The sequence below is a fragment of the Photinus pyralis genome, unplaced genomic scaffold, assembly GCF_008802855.1.
Source record: "Photinus pyralis isolate 1611_PpyrPB1 unplaced genomic scaffold, Ppyr1.3 Ppyr1.4_LG1, whole genome shotgun sequence".
NCBI lineage: Eukaryota > Metazoa > Arthropoda > Insecta > Coleoptera > Lampyridae > Photinus > Photinus pyralis.
The window spans coordinates 49,456,371-49,472,026 of record NW_022170249.1 but is presented as its reverse complement, the minus strand read 5'-3'; the positions used below and the strand labels follow the sequence as shown (position 1 = coordinate 49,472,026).

General features: G+C 36.5%; 1 protein-coding gene across 1 annotated transcript; it reads left to right on the top strand.

The window, feature by feature from the left end:
• Positions 1-1,188: 1,188 nt before the first annotated feature.
• Positions 1,189-2,274, top strand: LOC116169466 (cuticle protein 21-like). Its single transcript, XM_031485569.1, has 2 exons — positions 1,189-1,319; positions 1,405-2,274. The coding sequence occupies exons 1-2, from the start codon at positions 1,308-1,310 to the stop codon at positions 2,272-2,274; spliced, it is 882 nt and encodes a 293-aa protein (XP_031341429.1). The 5' UTR covers positions 1,189-1,307.
• Positions 2,275-15,656: the final 13,382 nt, after the last annotated feature.

Below are 15,656 nucleotides of genomic sequence, written 5' to 3'. Positions count from 1 at the left end.
ATTTGAGCACTTGGAGACTTGGGAATTTTCGAAGAACTTTTAAAATCTTCGGAAGAACCTTTAGAAAGCTCTGAAATGTTTCTTTATAATGAACTTTTTAGTAATCCTAGAACAATTTCGAAGATGTACATGTAAGTATCCTCGAACCCGCAGATTCGAACTACCGTTTTACAGTGCCGTAGTGGAATGGCCATTACACGACGTCATTGGGCTTTTATTTCATAAGTCGGGGCAGCTTAGGTTGCTCTAGCAATCCTACGCAATATACACTACAAAACGTCCATGACCAAAGCCAGATTTCAACATAGGACCTTTTGGGAGTATCGCTTTCTTGGATTGAAAAGATACTTCGGAAAAAATTAAATCAAATGGTTGTTTAACCACCGCAGAATAAGCTATGAGGAAATGACCCAAAACTAAAAATGTATATGGAAAATGGTAGGTATAATGAGAATAAAGTATTATCTAAGAATCGGCATTTGCATTTGAAGGTAACCATTAACGATTAAATTGTGTTTGACACTTCTTTGTGTGCTTACGGCCACTTTTCGTCCCTCATCTCCGGGAGAAAAAGTGACACTTTTGACGGTTAATGAAAAACAAAATAGGTTGATTTAGCCAACGGAGTACAAAAATTATTTTTCACTTGTACCAAATGTATATTTTTGCCAAGCTTGGTAAATAATATTGCATAAACACCAACGTGAGCTATTAAGGAGTATCATTGTCTTTATCCGGCTAGACTTTTTTCCTGGTTCGTTAGGATATCCTTGAAGTTCTTGTGAATGGCGACTTTAGTAGTTCATTCGTGGGGAAGTAGCAGTCATTGTAATTTATTGTCGCCGCAAATACATGGATGGAAATTTCGCAATAGGTCTCCTAACAAAATTCACATTGGGCGTACCCAATTGTATCGCATACATAATCCCTTTTAAGTCTGACATTGCGTCCTACGTTATAAACGATCGCAAACGTGTAATCTGAATGTTAAAAAATTAATGCTTGCAAATATTGCTCCAGATTTTTTGTGCATAGAAACGAATTGGCAATGATAAATGATATAATAAAGTAGACACACGCCGTCAGTGTGTGACAATTTAAGTTTAATTATGCTTTAGATCATAATGTGTAACAGTTTCGTGATACATACTAATTTAATAACTTAAAAGGTGGAGGTATTGTACGCCGATGGTGAAAGTGACCAAATTGATCTTGGGGTGACGGCCCCACCTTGCAAAGAACTATATAAACTGTACGGCTACAACAAAGATCACACAAGTTCATTCTTACTTGTACATACAACCAACATGTCACTTAAAGTGAGTAGTGCGAAGGGAGGATTACTTAAATAGCCAACTAAAAGGATTATTTTAGGCTTGTACTAAACATATACCTTTGTTTCAGTTTTTAATTGTCGCCACTTTGGTGTCCATTGCTCAAGCTGGAGCTCCCCTTGGCTATGCCGCTCATGGATACGCAGCTGCACCAGCAGTAGCTTACAGTTATGCACCAGCAGTAGCTAAAATTGCCGCTCCTGCGCTTTCTTACGCTCACGCTCCCGCTGTTTCTTATGCCGCTACTCCTGCCGTGAGTTACGCCGCTCCTGCCGTCAGCTACGCCGCTCCCGCCGTCAGCTACGCAGCTCCAGCAATCACCAAAGTAGCCGCACCCGCAGCTTACTCGTATGCTGCCCCTGCAGCTTACTCGTATGCCGCCCCTGCAGCTTACTCGTACGCCGCCCCAGCAATCGCTAAAGTCGCTGCCCCAGTAGCCTACGCTGCTCCTGCGATCGCCAAAGTTGCCGCACCCATCGCATACGCCGCCCCTATTGCAAAAACTATCGTTGCGGAACCTGTCGCACCAGCTAACTATGAATTCGGTTACGCCGTCAACGACCCCCATACTGGTGACTCAAAAAGCCAACAAGAAGTACGTCACGGTGACAGTGTAGAAGGCAGCTATTCGCTCATCGATTCCGATGGAACAAAACGTACCGTTCACTACACCGCCGATGCCCACAACGGTTTCAACGCCGTGGTTTCAAAGGAACCCCTTGCCGTTAAGGCCGTCGCTCCCGCAGTTGCAGTTGCTCCAGCTGTAGCTAAAATTGCGGCACCAGCTATCAGTTACGCCGCTCCAGCAATTGCCAAGTACGCAGCTCCAGTTGCGTATGCCGCTCCAGCCTACGCTAAGGTTGCAGCTCCAGTTGCATATGCCGCCCCTGCTTTATCTTATGGTGCCCCCATTGCCAAACTTGGCCACGGTTACTATTAAGTTAAAGTTCTCATAGTTTGTATATAATGTAAATATTTATTAAACACCGGTATCAAAATTTGACTTTTGTGCCACAAAACAATTTTTCTGAAAATGGGTTATAATAATCAGACATTACACCTACTATGTGGTGGTAAACTGATACCGAAGTCTGCAATCTGCTATCTGAACCTCCCATTTTGAAACAAACACTCAACTCAAGCACCACTATAATACAACTAAAATCAGATGAAAGTGCACAGAAAAATTAACTTTAAAAGAATTGGTGGAAGATCAAGCTTCTAGCACAGATGTTGTTTCCACTCCATAGCACAGTAATTGAAAATTTGAAAATACTGACAGAATGGAAAATTAAACAAGTGTAGGATGTTGACTCAGGGGACTTATTTTCGTATAGAAATATGTCCCCCTAAAAACCAAAGTTGATATGTTGTTATATGCAAAATGGTGCTGGCTAAAATATAAGATGCAGGACTCGGTAGGTCAGTAAAAGTAGACGTTTTGGGCGTAGGCCACAAAATACTATAGAAATAGTATATTAAGATACAAGTGTATAATCAAGTCTTTAAAGCACGCGCAACGAGTTTAAGGGCACGACGCAAAGCGGAGTGCCTTTAACGTTGCAAGTGCTTTAAAGACCAATTATACACGTGTATCTTATAGTATTTTTTATTATACCTGCAGTATAATTTAAAAATAGGAAATACAATGAAATCATATTGACGTTATACTCGAATACATGTTTAATTAAGTGGGCTGGGTGTTCGATATTTCACGATTGCCATGGAAATGTCACTTGACGTTTGCTTATAAAAATCATCGTCTTTGTAAATAAAACGATTTCCGTTGAAAAAGATAATACACCGTCCATTAAATCGCTTGTTGTAAAATCTAAACAAACGTTGATAGGTGTAAAATCCAAATCCAGTAAAGCCTATTATAAAGAATATGAAAAGTTGTTTACATGAATGAATAAGAAGTTACTTACGAATAAAGTCTTAAATGCATCGATAATGCTGGGATATATGAAGGAAATGTCAAAGGTATTTAAATCTCCTATCTTTTGGTGCATTAACTTAAAACTTCAAACAATGCTGTGATTAAAAAGTGGAACAGATTTGGAAGCATACTCTAAATTACGCGCGTTTGTGAAACCTTCAAGCAAATGATAGGTACAAGCCAAAGAAATGTTATGCATTTACGGAAAACGACCTAAGAGGATTTTTTATTTCAGCCCCAGATGACAGTTTCAAAAGTCATACTTGAAGTATCGTTACTTAGCAACTTTAAAGCACGTGTGTTTTAAAGGCCTTTTTTCGCACGCATTTGAGTGTTTAAAACGGAGATTGTGATTCAGGTATAATAAAAAAACTTTGTCTCAACCACTGCACGAATAAGCAATTACAAAATCAATTTGAATGTAAAAAGCAAGTTATCAAAATTATACAATATAATTGATCAAATATTAATCGATTAATTATTATTCTCAAGAATAATGAGTAATTCGTAAATTTAATAATAGTCAGAGCAAATAAAATGTCTTCGTTTGTGGATAAATAAAAGTTCCAAATAGTTTAAACCCCAGAGCAACATTTGTACAAAAGTGTTACATAAGTAAGCAAAACAACTGGACCACCCCGCAACATATCTCCAATGGAGATCCTTCAACAGCCTACCCAACCCAAATCTTCATTCAACTTTCTTATATCTTTATGAAAGCGATATACGTTCATTCCATATTTCTGTAAGCACGCATTAAACTTGGAAATATACCACGACAGCAGTACGCTAATTCACAAAAAAATGTCGTTTCCCTTGTTCGAATCCGAGTTCGGGAATAGATATTTGTAAATGTATAGTGGGTTGGGTTGGTAGAGCAGCGTTGGCTGAAACCCCGCCCACTTAAAAATACAGGCAAAAATAAATAAATAATGGCACGGTTCATTATAGAGTTTAACTGCTCACTAAACTAAAAACAGTAACATGCATTTTTAATCCGTGATAGTAAGTACACCACATAGGAACCTCCGAAAATTCATCGCGGTAAATTCGCCCCCATACAAACTTGTCCCAAGTAAATTCGCCTACGGAAGATTTGCCTCCGGAATATTCGCCCCCGAAGGACTCGCCCCTCAAAATTCTCCTTAGAGGATTCGCATTTGTAGAATTCACCACGGAAATCACACCGAAAATTTTGCCCATTAGAATTCGTTCCCACAGAAACACCAAGAAATTTCGACCCTAACGGAGTGATCTTTAATTCGTCTTTAATAATATTATATTTTTATTCTTGTATTGTTACCAAAAACATTCCCAATAATTCGAATTTGTAATATAACAAATAACTGCTATGGAAATGACTGGGTTCATTACCAGTATACAGAGACAAAAAAGTCTGTACTGTTAAGTTCAATCTAAGCTGGCTACATATAAATGCTACTTAGATTGGGTATACACCATTTTCCCATAAAGGCCTCTCTACCTGTACATGTACAAGGGATCAGTTACTTTATGTTTGTTGTTTCTTGGGTTTTATGTGCAATAATAACACTTGCGATTGTAGGAAGATTCGCTCCGGAAAATCAGTCCTGGTAACTCCGCCCCTGAAATATTCTCCATCAAAGGGACACGTCCACAGGTAAATTGGCACCCGACAAATTTGCCTGTGAAATATTGCACCTCCAGAATATCCGTCACCATTGAATTCGCACCCGGAAGATTCACCTTCGAAAGATTCATATCGGGAAGTTGAACTATGCGACAATAAGAATATTAATTTTCGCCTCTATTTTTGACTTTGAGTTAATTTGACGTTGCTTTTCAAAAGTGTAAGATGATATGGTGACGAAATTTTCTTAGGGCGAACGTTCTAGGGACGAATTTACCGCAGGTGGAATACAAAATGTTGTTGCGAGGAACTCGGATCTCTGTGGTAACCGAAAATGGATTGAGTGTGTATAATATGTTGCCTAGACAGAGGCGCGCATCATTGCTACAGATGTAAGTACATTATTTCAACACTTTACTTGTAAATTCATGTAGAAAACATTTTCTATCTAATTTATAAACATGAATACCAAATTATCCCACCAAAAACTGGAAATCTCCTCAGCACTGGAAGATGTTTTCTTACTCTGCACCAGGTTTTACTTCACTGGGCAAGAAAGAGCACAATTGCTTTCCTGAAACCAAAGATCACCACCGAAACGTAGAACAAACGATCAAAAATCTAAAAATGTCGTACCAAACTAGTCATTGTAATTTGTAACTAACAGCTCACCCCTTTTTCATGCCCACAGGTTTATGTCCTGGCTTATGCGTAAAGTAAATACTTACCACACCAGAAAACTGATTCCCATTTACCATTTATAGAGAAAACCATTATTTACACAAAAACGAGCAAAGCAACTTGAATAAACAGAAAGTGGCCATGTTTTATTTATACAGGGTGTTTTTGTTAGGCATTAATAAGAAATCCGAAAACGCGTAACTAATAAAATTCCCTACCTAGATTTGCTAAACCCAATACATACGTAATGGGTTCAAATGCATAGTCTATAACTAATCTTTTCTTCAAATGGTCGAATCTGCGTTTATCTCGCAACAGTAAACCTAACTTGTCGATAAACCTTTGACTAAACGTAGAAATACGACCACCAATTTCTACGGCTATAAAAAAGAATAATAATCTCAAACGCTTGTTCGTGGATACCCCACACCATTATCGAAAATTTATACAAAAATATTAGCGAAGTGTGAGTTTTTCCGGAAAAATTTCAGTTTCCTACCAATGAATGGAAAACAAACGACCATTTTATGAAAACTTGCATACCAATCAATCAAAAATGGTGTTTAAACCAACAATTCGAGTAAATGGCAGTGAAGTGTGAAGTATTCCCGAACAATTAGTAAGTACCAAATAGAAACTAACGCCAAAATTAACCAAAACTAACTTAAAACTAACAGGTACATTGTAAATTGTCACAATTGGTTCAACTTCCAGGAGCAACTTCAGGGACCTCGTATATAATCATAACTTGACAAAATAGTACATAATATAGTATTTTTTCGCAGAAGCGCACGAATCTCTATATTTACACAAATTCTAAATGAAATAAAGCTTCATAAGCAATTCTTTCTTCCTTATTTGAAGAAATTAGCTACTGGAGTCACGGGAAATCATAGATGTACGAGTACATATCAATCTAAAATCGAACCACTTTCAGATTTATTACTTAATTATGATTGTTATTTCATATTTTTTTCATAAAATTAATAATGAAAATTAGTTTCCCAATGTTGACTACTTAATTACCTCGTTAATTACTTAAGTAGACACGCGGTATATAAAAGATATGGCGCAAAAATTAATATGACATAAGCAGCAACGATCTTTACAGTGATTCTTAAGTATGTATTATTTCTGAATAACACTAAGACCGTATCATTGTTGCTCTTGTTATATTTTACCACAATTCGTGTGTTAAAATGTAAATATTTAAATCTTGATAAGATCGAATTTAAATCTGAAGGCTACTGAAACCGCACAAAAGCAATAGATAGGTATAAATCTTAAACAGGTGTTAAGAAATAAAATCAGGATGGTATTCTAGAAAAAAATAAAACCCATACCTACAAACAAAACGACTTTATCAACTAGATCATCAGTAACCTTTCTATCAAAAAGTGAATATAAAAAAACAGATCCTTTGTATATTCGATACTTCATCGACAATGGCAATTATAAGGGACTAACAGAAGAACTTGTAAGGTACGATATGGAGATTGAATGTCGGGCCACTTGTATCACAATATGTTACAAACATAATAAAGCTCGAGGGCGCTTATCGAGATCGTCCTGACGACCGCAGCTCCCACGCACATGATGAAATCAGGCCGTAAAAGTGAGTGCGTAATCTTTTCTAAGGGGGATGTAAGAGCAAATAGACACACACCTAACTAATCTCTCAGTTTGATGTTTTATTCCAAACTAAAAGAGCTGATGGACATTCATTTTTCCTGTTGTTTTCTTTTAGGAAATTAAGACCATCTTCATTTAGTACACTTTCTGCATAGTTAAATGAAATTATTTCTATACTATCTAGGTGTGTTACACAAGCGTAGGTCTCCCAACAATCATTCACATAATTAAATAGACAAATTGGCATCCTTGTCCTAAACAACGACGCAACATTTGAGATTATATCAAAATGCAAATTCAACAGGACCATATAGCGTTGTATACCAAAGTGATTGCTAAATTGGGGAAAAGTTTACTTGTTTTAAGTAAACGCCTCGTACAGATAACGCAAATTTATGAACACAATCTTAACAAAAAGATTCCATAGAGACTCATATTAGCATTTATCTACAAACAAATTTATGACAACCTTCACCTACCCATTCAATCAAAAACTGCTTTGGTAAGATAAAATATATTATTTAGATGCGGAAACGTGGGATTATCCTCCTCTTCATCTGCCTTCTTATAATACTTTTGCAAGCACAGAGTTAACCCTTTCATGGAGATCGTAAATTGGGCATTTCGCTGTTTTATCTAGTTTACAATGAATATTCAAATTCAATACAGTTCCATATAGTTAAAGTATCCTAGTTTTTTGTTAATAATTATTTTAATGCTTTTGTCAGTTGTGTATATAAACAAATTAAAAAGATGACAATAGCGCTAATTGCCCCTGTCTAATTGCGGTAGCGCTTTTTGCGAAAATTGCCCAAATATTGACGAAGAAAGAGCACATAAGTTAGTTATTGTGCATCATCCGGGTAATGGATTCTGCAGTTTTCACTATGGAATTGTTGAATAAATGAAAATTTTGCACTAGAACGTACAACAGGAAGCAAACCTAAAAAGCACAAAACACGTAAACTTCTTCATGCCGGGGTTAAGGTTATTGGCGGCGCCTAAACTAACAGAAAAGTTGTAGGGTTAAAGAAGGAAATGGATTGTAACATTCCTCTCGAGACTCTCAATTCACCTTGCCCTCAAATTCTCTGCATGCTCTCGAAAGTTCCTTTTAAATCTTTTTCTAAATTCCTTCATTTTCTATGAAGTATGCATCTCTTCAATTCAATCCCTCAAATTTTCCTAGAATTCATGTTCATTTTCAAGTTTTTACCTTCAACAAAACGTAACGGGATTGGGGCACTTTTTGGTCAGTCGAATAAAAAAATGCAAAAAATATATAATGCGTTTCACCTTTTTTTACGCTAATGAAAATATTAATAAAAGTGAATGTTAGTTCAAAAATTATGTGACTAACTTGCAGACAGGGAGAATATTGCTGTGTTAACAACGTCCGTCAGGACGGGGTTGTAGGAAAGGGTGCGTAATTACTAATTAATGTTCATTAAAAATTTTGTTTAATGCAGTTTTAAGTTCTAAGGTCCGTTTATTGGCCAGTATTCGTTGCTATCGGGTTTGATGGAACTTGTAATTTTTCGAGAATTAAGTGGGATTTCGAGTTTAAACACCAGGCGAAGAAACAGGGGCCTTTTATCAGTATCGAGGTCGAACCGTTATCTGTCGTTTCGAAACATTTTCCTCGTAGATTTGTAGATTTGAAGAAGATCAATTTCGACGTTTGGGTATCAGTTAAATACCGGCCGGCGTTTCGTTGTGCTGTTTTGTCAAAGAAGTTTCTGCGAGCAAAGTTGCCCATTGTAATTTCACGCAAATTTCTGTGTTATTTTTTGGAGGACCAGCCTACATATCATAAGTAGATAAAATGTTTGTATTGTCTGCATTATCTGAGAAGGAAACTGTTCTCCAATGGGATGAATGGCTTAGGATTCTGCAGGCAAAACCTACAAATAGAAACAATCACCCCCATAATTTATTACTAGTCTCGATTTAAAATATTATTTTTTCATTCCCAAGAGGTGGAGGCAATAGTGTGAAAACTTTTTTTTAACAAACGCGATTTAAGTTAATATAGGGTTAGTTTGGTGCAAAAGTGCGATAACATCGACCAAATCAAAGGGTTTGCGTAAACGTGAAATTTATTTACCCCAGCGTTCTAGACGCGTGCGCTTCATTGAATACATTCGCACACTGTAATCCTGAGGCTTACCCTATGTGTTACTAAATTCAGTTTCTAATTAGAGATAAAGTCAAGAAAACCACACAAGATCAAATATGTTATTGCAAACAGTCCCAAATCTGCGAGTTGTAAAAGCTTTGTGTAGATTTCCATTAATTTTCATAATGGAAAAATCTGTCAGTAGCTACGTTCAAGTTGGAAACTACGGAACTTAATTTAACGGTAGTTTCAATAAGAATGGGGAAAATGTAGTTTCGCTAATTTACATCGTAAGTTTCTTGTACCCAAATTCAGATTTTAAAGTTCACTCTACTAGACAGAATTATAATTTAATCGCTAAATTCTCGTGAAGCTGAAAACCGAATTAATACAGAATAACTTCAAACTTAATGTATATGCAGACGAGAGTACAGAATATTAATTGAATTTCATGCTGCCTGTTTCCGTATTGTTATGAACGTATATCCATGCAAAGTCACAATTCCATTGTATCGCACACAATACAACGATATGGCATTGTAACTGCCAAACTTTAAATTAATTTACTGACACATGAATATACACACCTTCTTATACACTGCTAAATTTATTGCCTGTAAGTATCTCGATCTATTTAATTATTGTCACCGACCAGGGGCGCTGTTGCCTCTGCCTGACGTATGATCCTCAGTAAGTTGAGCAAATACTTGGTGCGAACGTGAAAAGTTGGATGAAAGTAATGTTTTGTTCCATTTCTTTGTAAACAGTGTAGAAAGTTTCGAAGGGAAATAGAGGTAAAGAGGCCGCGAAGGATAAGGTTGGGATGTGTATCCATCGTCGATGCTAAGTCGTAATCCTCGTTTAATTAAATTCCAGAAGCTGCGATCTATGCGCACCTCAGCGTCATTATCCCCTTCTTTTATTCTATACATATAACCTTTCGCATACCGTCTTTTGTTCGCGGATTCAAAGAGACAATTTCATGTAATTGTGCATAAAAGTCCAAGCACTATCTGGATGTAAGAAACCACCACAATGGAGTCTGCCAACCGGAATGACTTCACAAATAGCACTGCTATTGTACAAGATAATTTAAGAAAGTTCATTTCATTTGTAATTCTACCCTGTTTCTACTCCGATATGTCTATTGCAGATAAAATTATCATCCGGAGAAAGTATCATCAGCGCGTTTATTTTGTCTCCGCAAACAAAAATTACATTTCTCCGTTTCTATAGAATTGCTTTATAAAGAAATGTAACCTACTGTATAGAATTAATTTACAGAAATTAACGTCGCGAGTTAACTGTTTCCTTGTTATAGATAGTGACGAATTATTGGAAACTACCCCCGTTACGCTTATATAGTTAAAGAAACGTAAGGGAAATTGGGAAAACTATTTTTCGAAAAAATACTCGTATCTCGTCTTCTTTTTCAAAGATTATGACAAGGCGTTGTGAGAATCTGTACTTGAGATTCACTTCTTTTAGGTGGCCTTAGGCCTGATTCCAGCAAATGATCCATTGAAGGTAGTACAAAATTTAGATAGAATTAGGTGCATCTTGCTGAGTAGTTTCACGGGGGCGGGGAGGGAGGGGGAGGGGGGTCGCCTTCTGCAATGGGAAAATCTGAAAAGCTGAGAAAACTTAATTCTGACATTTTAGTCTTTTTCTCATACAATTAAACCTATACAAAGGAAAAAAGCACATATAACATTATAGGTATTCGCTACAACTATCACCTAACTGAAATTGCTGGTTTTCTAGTTTTATGAAAATATATGACCGTTCAGTCTTCTTATATTTGTAATAATAATACCATAGGAAACCGGCGCGATGAAAGTTGCTGTCAGAACTCTCTCGTTTGATACCTTTGCAAGAATAAGGTGCATAAGATGCACAGATCTTGTTGCTTGGGTTTTGGATCGAGGAATTAAAATAAACGACGTTGTGGCAGTGATAGTGTCTTGCATAACACTGCAAATAACGATAACCCACACCGATATATCCAAAGTATGCAGTACAAACCTCCCCAAGAGGTAGCTGGAATATATGACCAACAACAAGAATATTTGATCACATGAATTTTGTTAGTGGAAATAAGTTTCTAGTTGGAAGTTGATGAGTTCAGATGCTGCAGCGTGTACTTTCTGCTGCGGTTACTTATACAAGGTGGCGCAAAAATAACGCATGGATTTGAGTAACGTAGTACCAGTGGAGGGGAGCGGTCAGTGACCGCCGAGCGACGCCATTTTGTCCTCCATCCAGTTTTAGTAGCAATGGAGCAGTGGAACGTGCAGCATCGAGTGTTCGCTGTTGAACACTATTTCAAATCAAATGAATTTGTCATCACTGTTCAACGAAAATTTCGTTTACAGTTTAATGTCGCGCGTAATGGTTCGGTACCTGATCGCAACACAAAATTAGTTAAGTGTTTTATAATTATGAACACCCAACTCTCAAATTGGGTTGTTTGATGATTGTTTTGGTGTAATTAAAATTTTGGTGTGATTAAAATTAACCAACTTATAGCCATTTAAAATCCATGCGTTCTTTTTGCGCCACCCTGTAGATCTTCTTCCTTTATTTTGATATAAGTATTATCGTCCTCGTTTGAAAAATCACCTACAAGTTCAAACATAATAACAATAAAAATGAATAGCCAATAGTCCCCTCCCTCTGACAATTGATGCTTTGAATATTAAAACCTCCGGTTTTCGTAATATTCTTCTGAAACAGAATGCAGTAGTTCAATAATGCGTGCCATGCACACTTTCTTCTTCGTTCTTCTCCCGTTAAACGAAGAAGTCATGTCACAAGCACAACCCTATACCGCATGGAAAACTGTTCCGCGACTTTCGGTCTCCTTGATCCGAACACAAGGCATTAAGAGTCTTCTTTACCTAAGCGCAACTTTTTTACATTATAGTGTATAGATGATTATAGCTGCAAGAGATAAGATGATATTCTTGCTTTGTCAACTCCTGTCTTGGTCCTTAGTTAGTTCCCACCGACACTGTGCAGCGGCGCCACTTGTTACACTCAAATTGTTGATTTAACGCCCGCCAAGATACAGACTTTATTTACAAAAATTATGATTTCATTTTTTGGGGTCATGTTTAGAAGTAACTTATCTAAAAAACTGTCGGTTTACTTTTTCCATAAATCGTCTTGATCGAGAGTAAAAAAATAAAACAGATTAGCGCAATAATCGGTGCGAAACATCTAATCTTTAAACAATCGGTATTAAGTTGCTATAAACTTTAAAAAAAAATAGTCCGAACATTTTGTAGATAAAGCTCTAAATTTATAAAATAGTTCTTAAAAAAAATTGTTTTTTGGAAAAACAAATAGAGTTTTTATGGCGGGCGCTCTTATGGAAATTTACATTGGATGCAGTGACTCTTAATGCAATAGAGATTTTAGTCGAAGATGTAATTGAAGCCCTCTTGCTGACATAGGACATCGTCCATTTGAAATATTGAGCACAACATCTCACAGCTGCCATGTAATTGAGCAAGGCTGTAGGTATTGTATAATATTAACGCCTCTCGAGAAACTGCTTCCCACCCAGATAAAAATTAATATTCATATAGTTGTAAATTACCACTTCTTAATCTTATAATTTAAGTAACTTATTAAGGCCGACGCACACATACGTCCGGCGCGGCAGGTGATTCTAGCAGTTTATTGGAATTGGATTGGATAGTTGACATCCTATGCCTCTTCGTCTATACTTAAATAATTCCGCCAGTCATTAAATTGATTTCGCAATTCTTTCAATAATGTTGTATGGGAAAATGCCCTCTCCTTCAGAAACCATTGGTGTCTCAATTTTCTTCTTCGTCTTCGCGACTTTTCAATTTAATCGCTAAACAAGCGATATAAACAAACCACAACAGTAATTCCTCTATGGCGAAAACCGTTTTAACGAAAAATGTGCTTATTGGAACAATAAATTGGGCAATTACATCGTTACAATTTATCGTGGCCGAGATGGTAGCGTGTAAACTACGCTTAAATCATTGTGAGCGAAAAAGGCACCTCGCTGCAGATTGGCCTTTATGTCTATACAGAAGTTCAAAAAGTTTGTTATGGTGGTTGCTTGTATTATTATTATTAATATTTGCCTGTTGAGGGCCCAAAACAAGAGAGGGATAATAAAATAAAATAAAAAATAAAATATTTTCACAATCTTTACTTTTTTTAGAACGCTCTTATCCAGCATATGAAGCGCGTCAAGCAAGTATTTTCGTTACAAGCGATCAGCAGCAACCTGTGATTGCAAGCCCAAATGAGGGGGGGGGGGGGAGTTGACCTTTCAAATGTCTGCAGATAATTTGGTTAGTGTTGCTGCAATTGCACTAAGTAGGTAATACTTTAGTTTAGTTAAAGTACATGAAATTAGCTCATGATTTGTAGGGCAAAATACCACTGTCAATTTTCAAGCGTCGAATTCTTATAAAAAAGGTTCCCATTAACTGGGAAATTTGTTGTTAGGGTGTCAAAAAGCTTCATGCAAAAGTTGGAAGGAGGAAGAACAAACTGGTCACTTGATATAATTTCATTAATCAGAAAATCAGATAGGAACTTTTTTTATATAAATCATGAAAGGGGAGGTAGGTACCCCGTTTCACAACTTTTGCAAATATTCATATATTAGAAATTGCTGCTTGTCCCAGTCGGGATACAATTTTCCGCCAATTTTGCTTAAAATCAACTTTAACAAAAACGATTACAAATCCATTTTGTAGTATACAGCAAGTACGCCTACATCCTCAGATTTTTACCTGAAATTGGGCAATTTGAGAAAAACCTAAATCTCTGTTGTCGCTGATTTTGCGATACTCCAACGATGAACTTATGCTTGTCCTTCATACATTGTTATGAAATTTTTTAATTCGATTGTTTCCTTATAGCCGGAGAGCTGGGTACGGAAAAAAGTGACTTACCGCTAGATGGTTGATTTGTTGTATAAATTATTCTGATACATAGTGAAGTAAAAAAAAAGGCGTGCCTGCCAGCGAGATCACGTGGCTTTGTACAGCCTATGAAGGTACATTTTTTTTGTATTTTTGCTGTGGTGCTTAATTTTCGAGAAAAGTACAAATTAAAAAATTATAAAATAAATAGTACTCTTCAATTTAGAATTCCTTAAAAACTAAGAAACTCACAAAAAACTCTAAGCGGCTTTTTTGTAGAGTGTTGCATGCCACATTGGCGAGTGTGTGCAAACATTTTTTGTTATGGCCCATGTCGGAAAATTTAATGATTTTGGACAATTTACTTGGGAAGTTACAGTACCTACGTTCCCCCGATTATTTTTTTAGATGAGACGATCTAAAGTTTATTCTTAAAATTCCATTACCAGCCAATGGTAATTAAATTGCACTTAATTGACTTAATTGATTATTTTCCTGTTTAGTTCAGGTTTGCAAATCTGAGAGTAGGACAATTTTTGCACATTCAGAAAGGCACAAAACTTAATACCCTTATGTGTTACGATTGCTAAATAAAAATTTAAAGAAAATACCACCATTTTCATATGGAGCGTTTCGAATTTCATCTACTTCGCTTAAGTGGGCGATGCAGCTCAGCTTTTGCTCAGCTGCGTCCACAAACTTTAAAATAATATGTTACTTGCCTTATTGTGCATTTCCGGAGTTATGGTTCTCGCGTTAGAAGATGGAGCATGACGCGTTGTTCATGCTGTATCTTCTGTTGGACGTAATTTAAACTTGTCAGTGTGGTAATACTTATGCTTCAAAGCTCATTTTCAATGTTATTTTAAGTCATAAAACTGAAAATTAGAAAAAACTGTTTTTCTTATTATAAAAAGCAACAGAAGGCATATGTATATCAAATCAGTTAAACTAAATGAATTTATGGACAGAGCAGCAATAAAATGAGAGTTTCTAATGTTTTTCAAACATTGGAGTTACCTAAAGTTATTTTCTGTAAAGAAATTGGCACCAAATGCTAGTGGGGCATGTGGAAAATCCCGTGAATAATCAAGGGTAGCAAAAAAGAAGTAGGCGGGAAAAATAGGAAGATCGAAAAAAAGTATTGATATTAGCGTAGTAACGTATTGTACCTACGTATTTGTTTTGTGAATCGTTTAATTCATTGATAAATAAAGCACTATTAAATACCGTGTTTTACCAATTGTCGATGCTTTTTTTCATGGTGCCGAAACCCGGGAAAGAGGAAAGTGAATCGTGGAACTTTAATAACGGACAATTCGGTTTATAACGGACGTGCCGGTATTGACAGTAAAAGTGTAAAATTTGATTAACGTCATAACGTGAACTGTGTGTCAAAATAGTGCATTAACGGAAGCATATC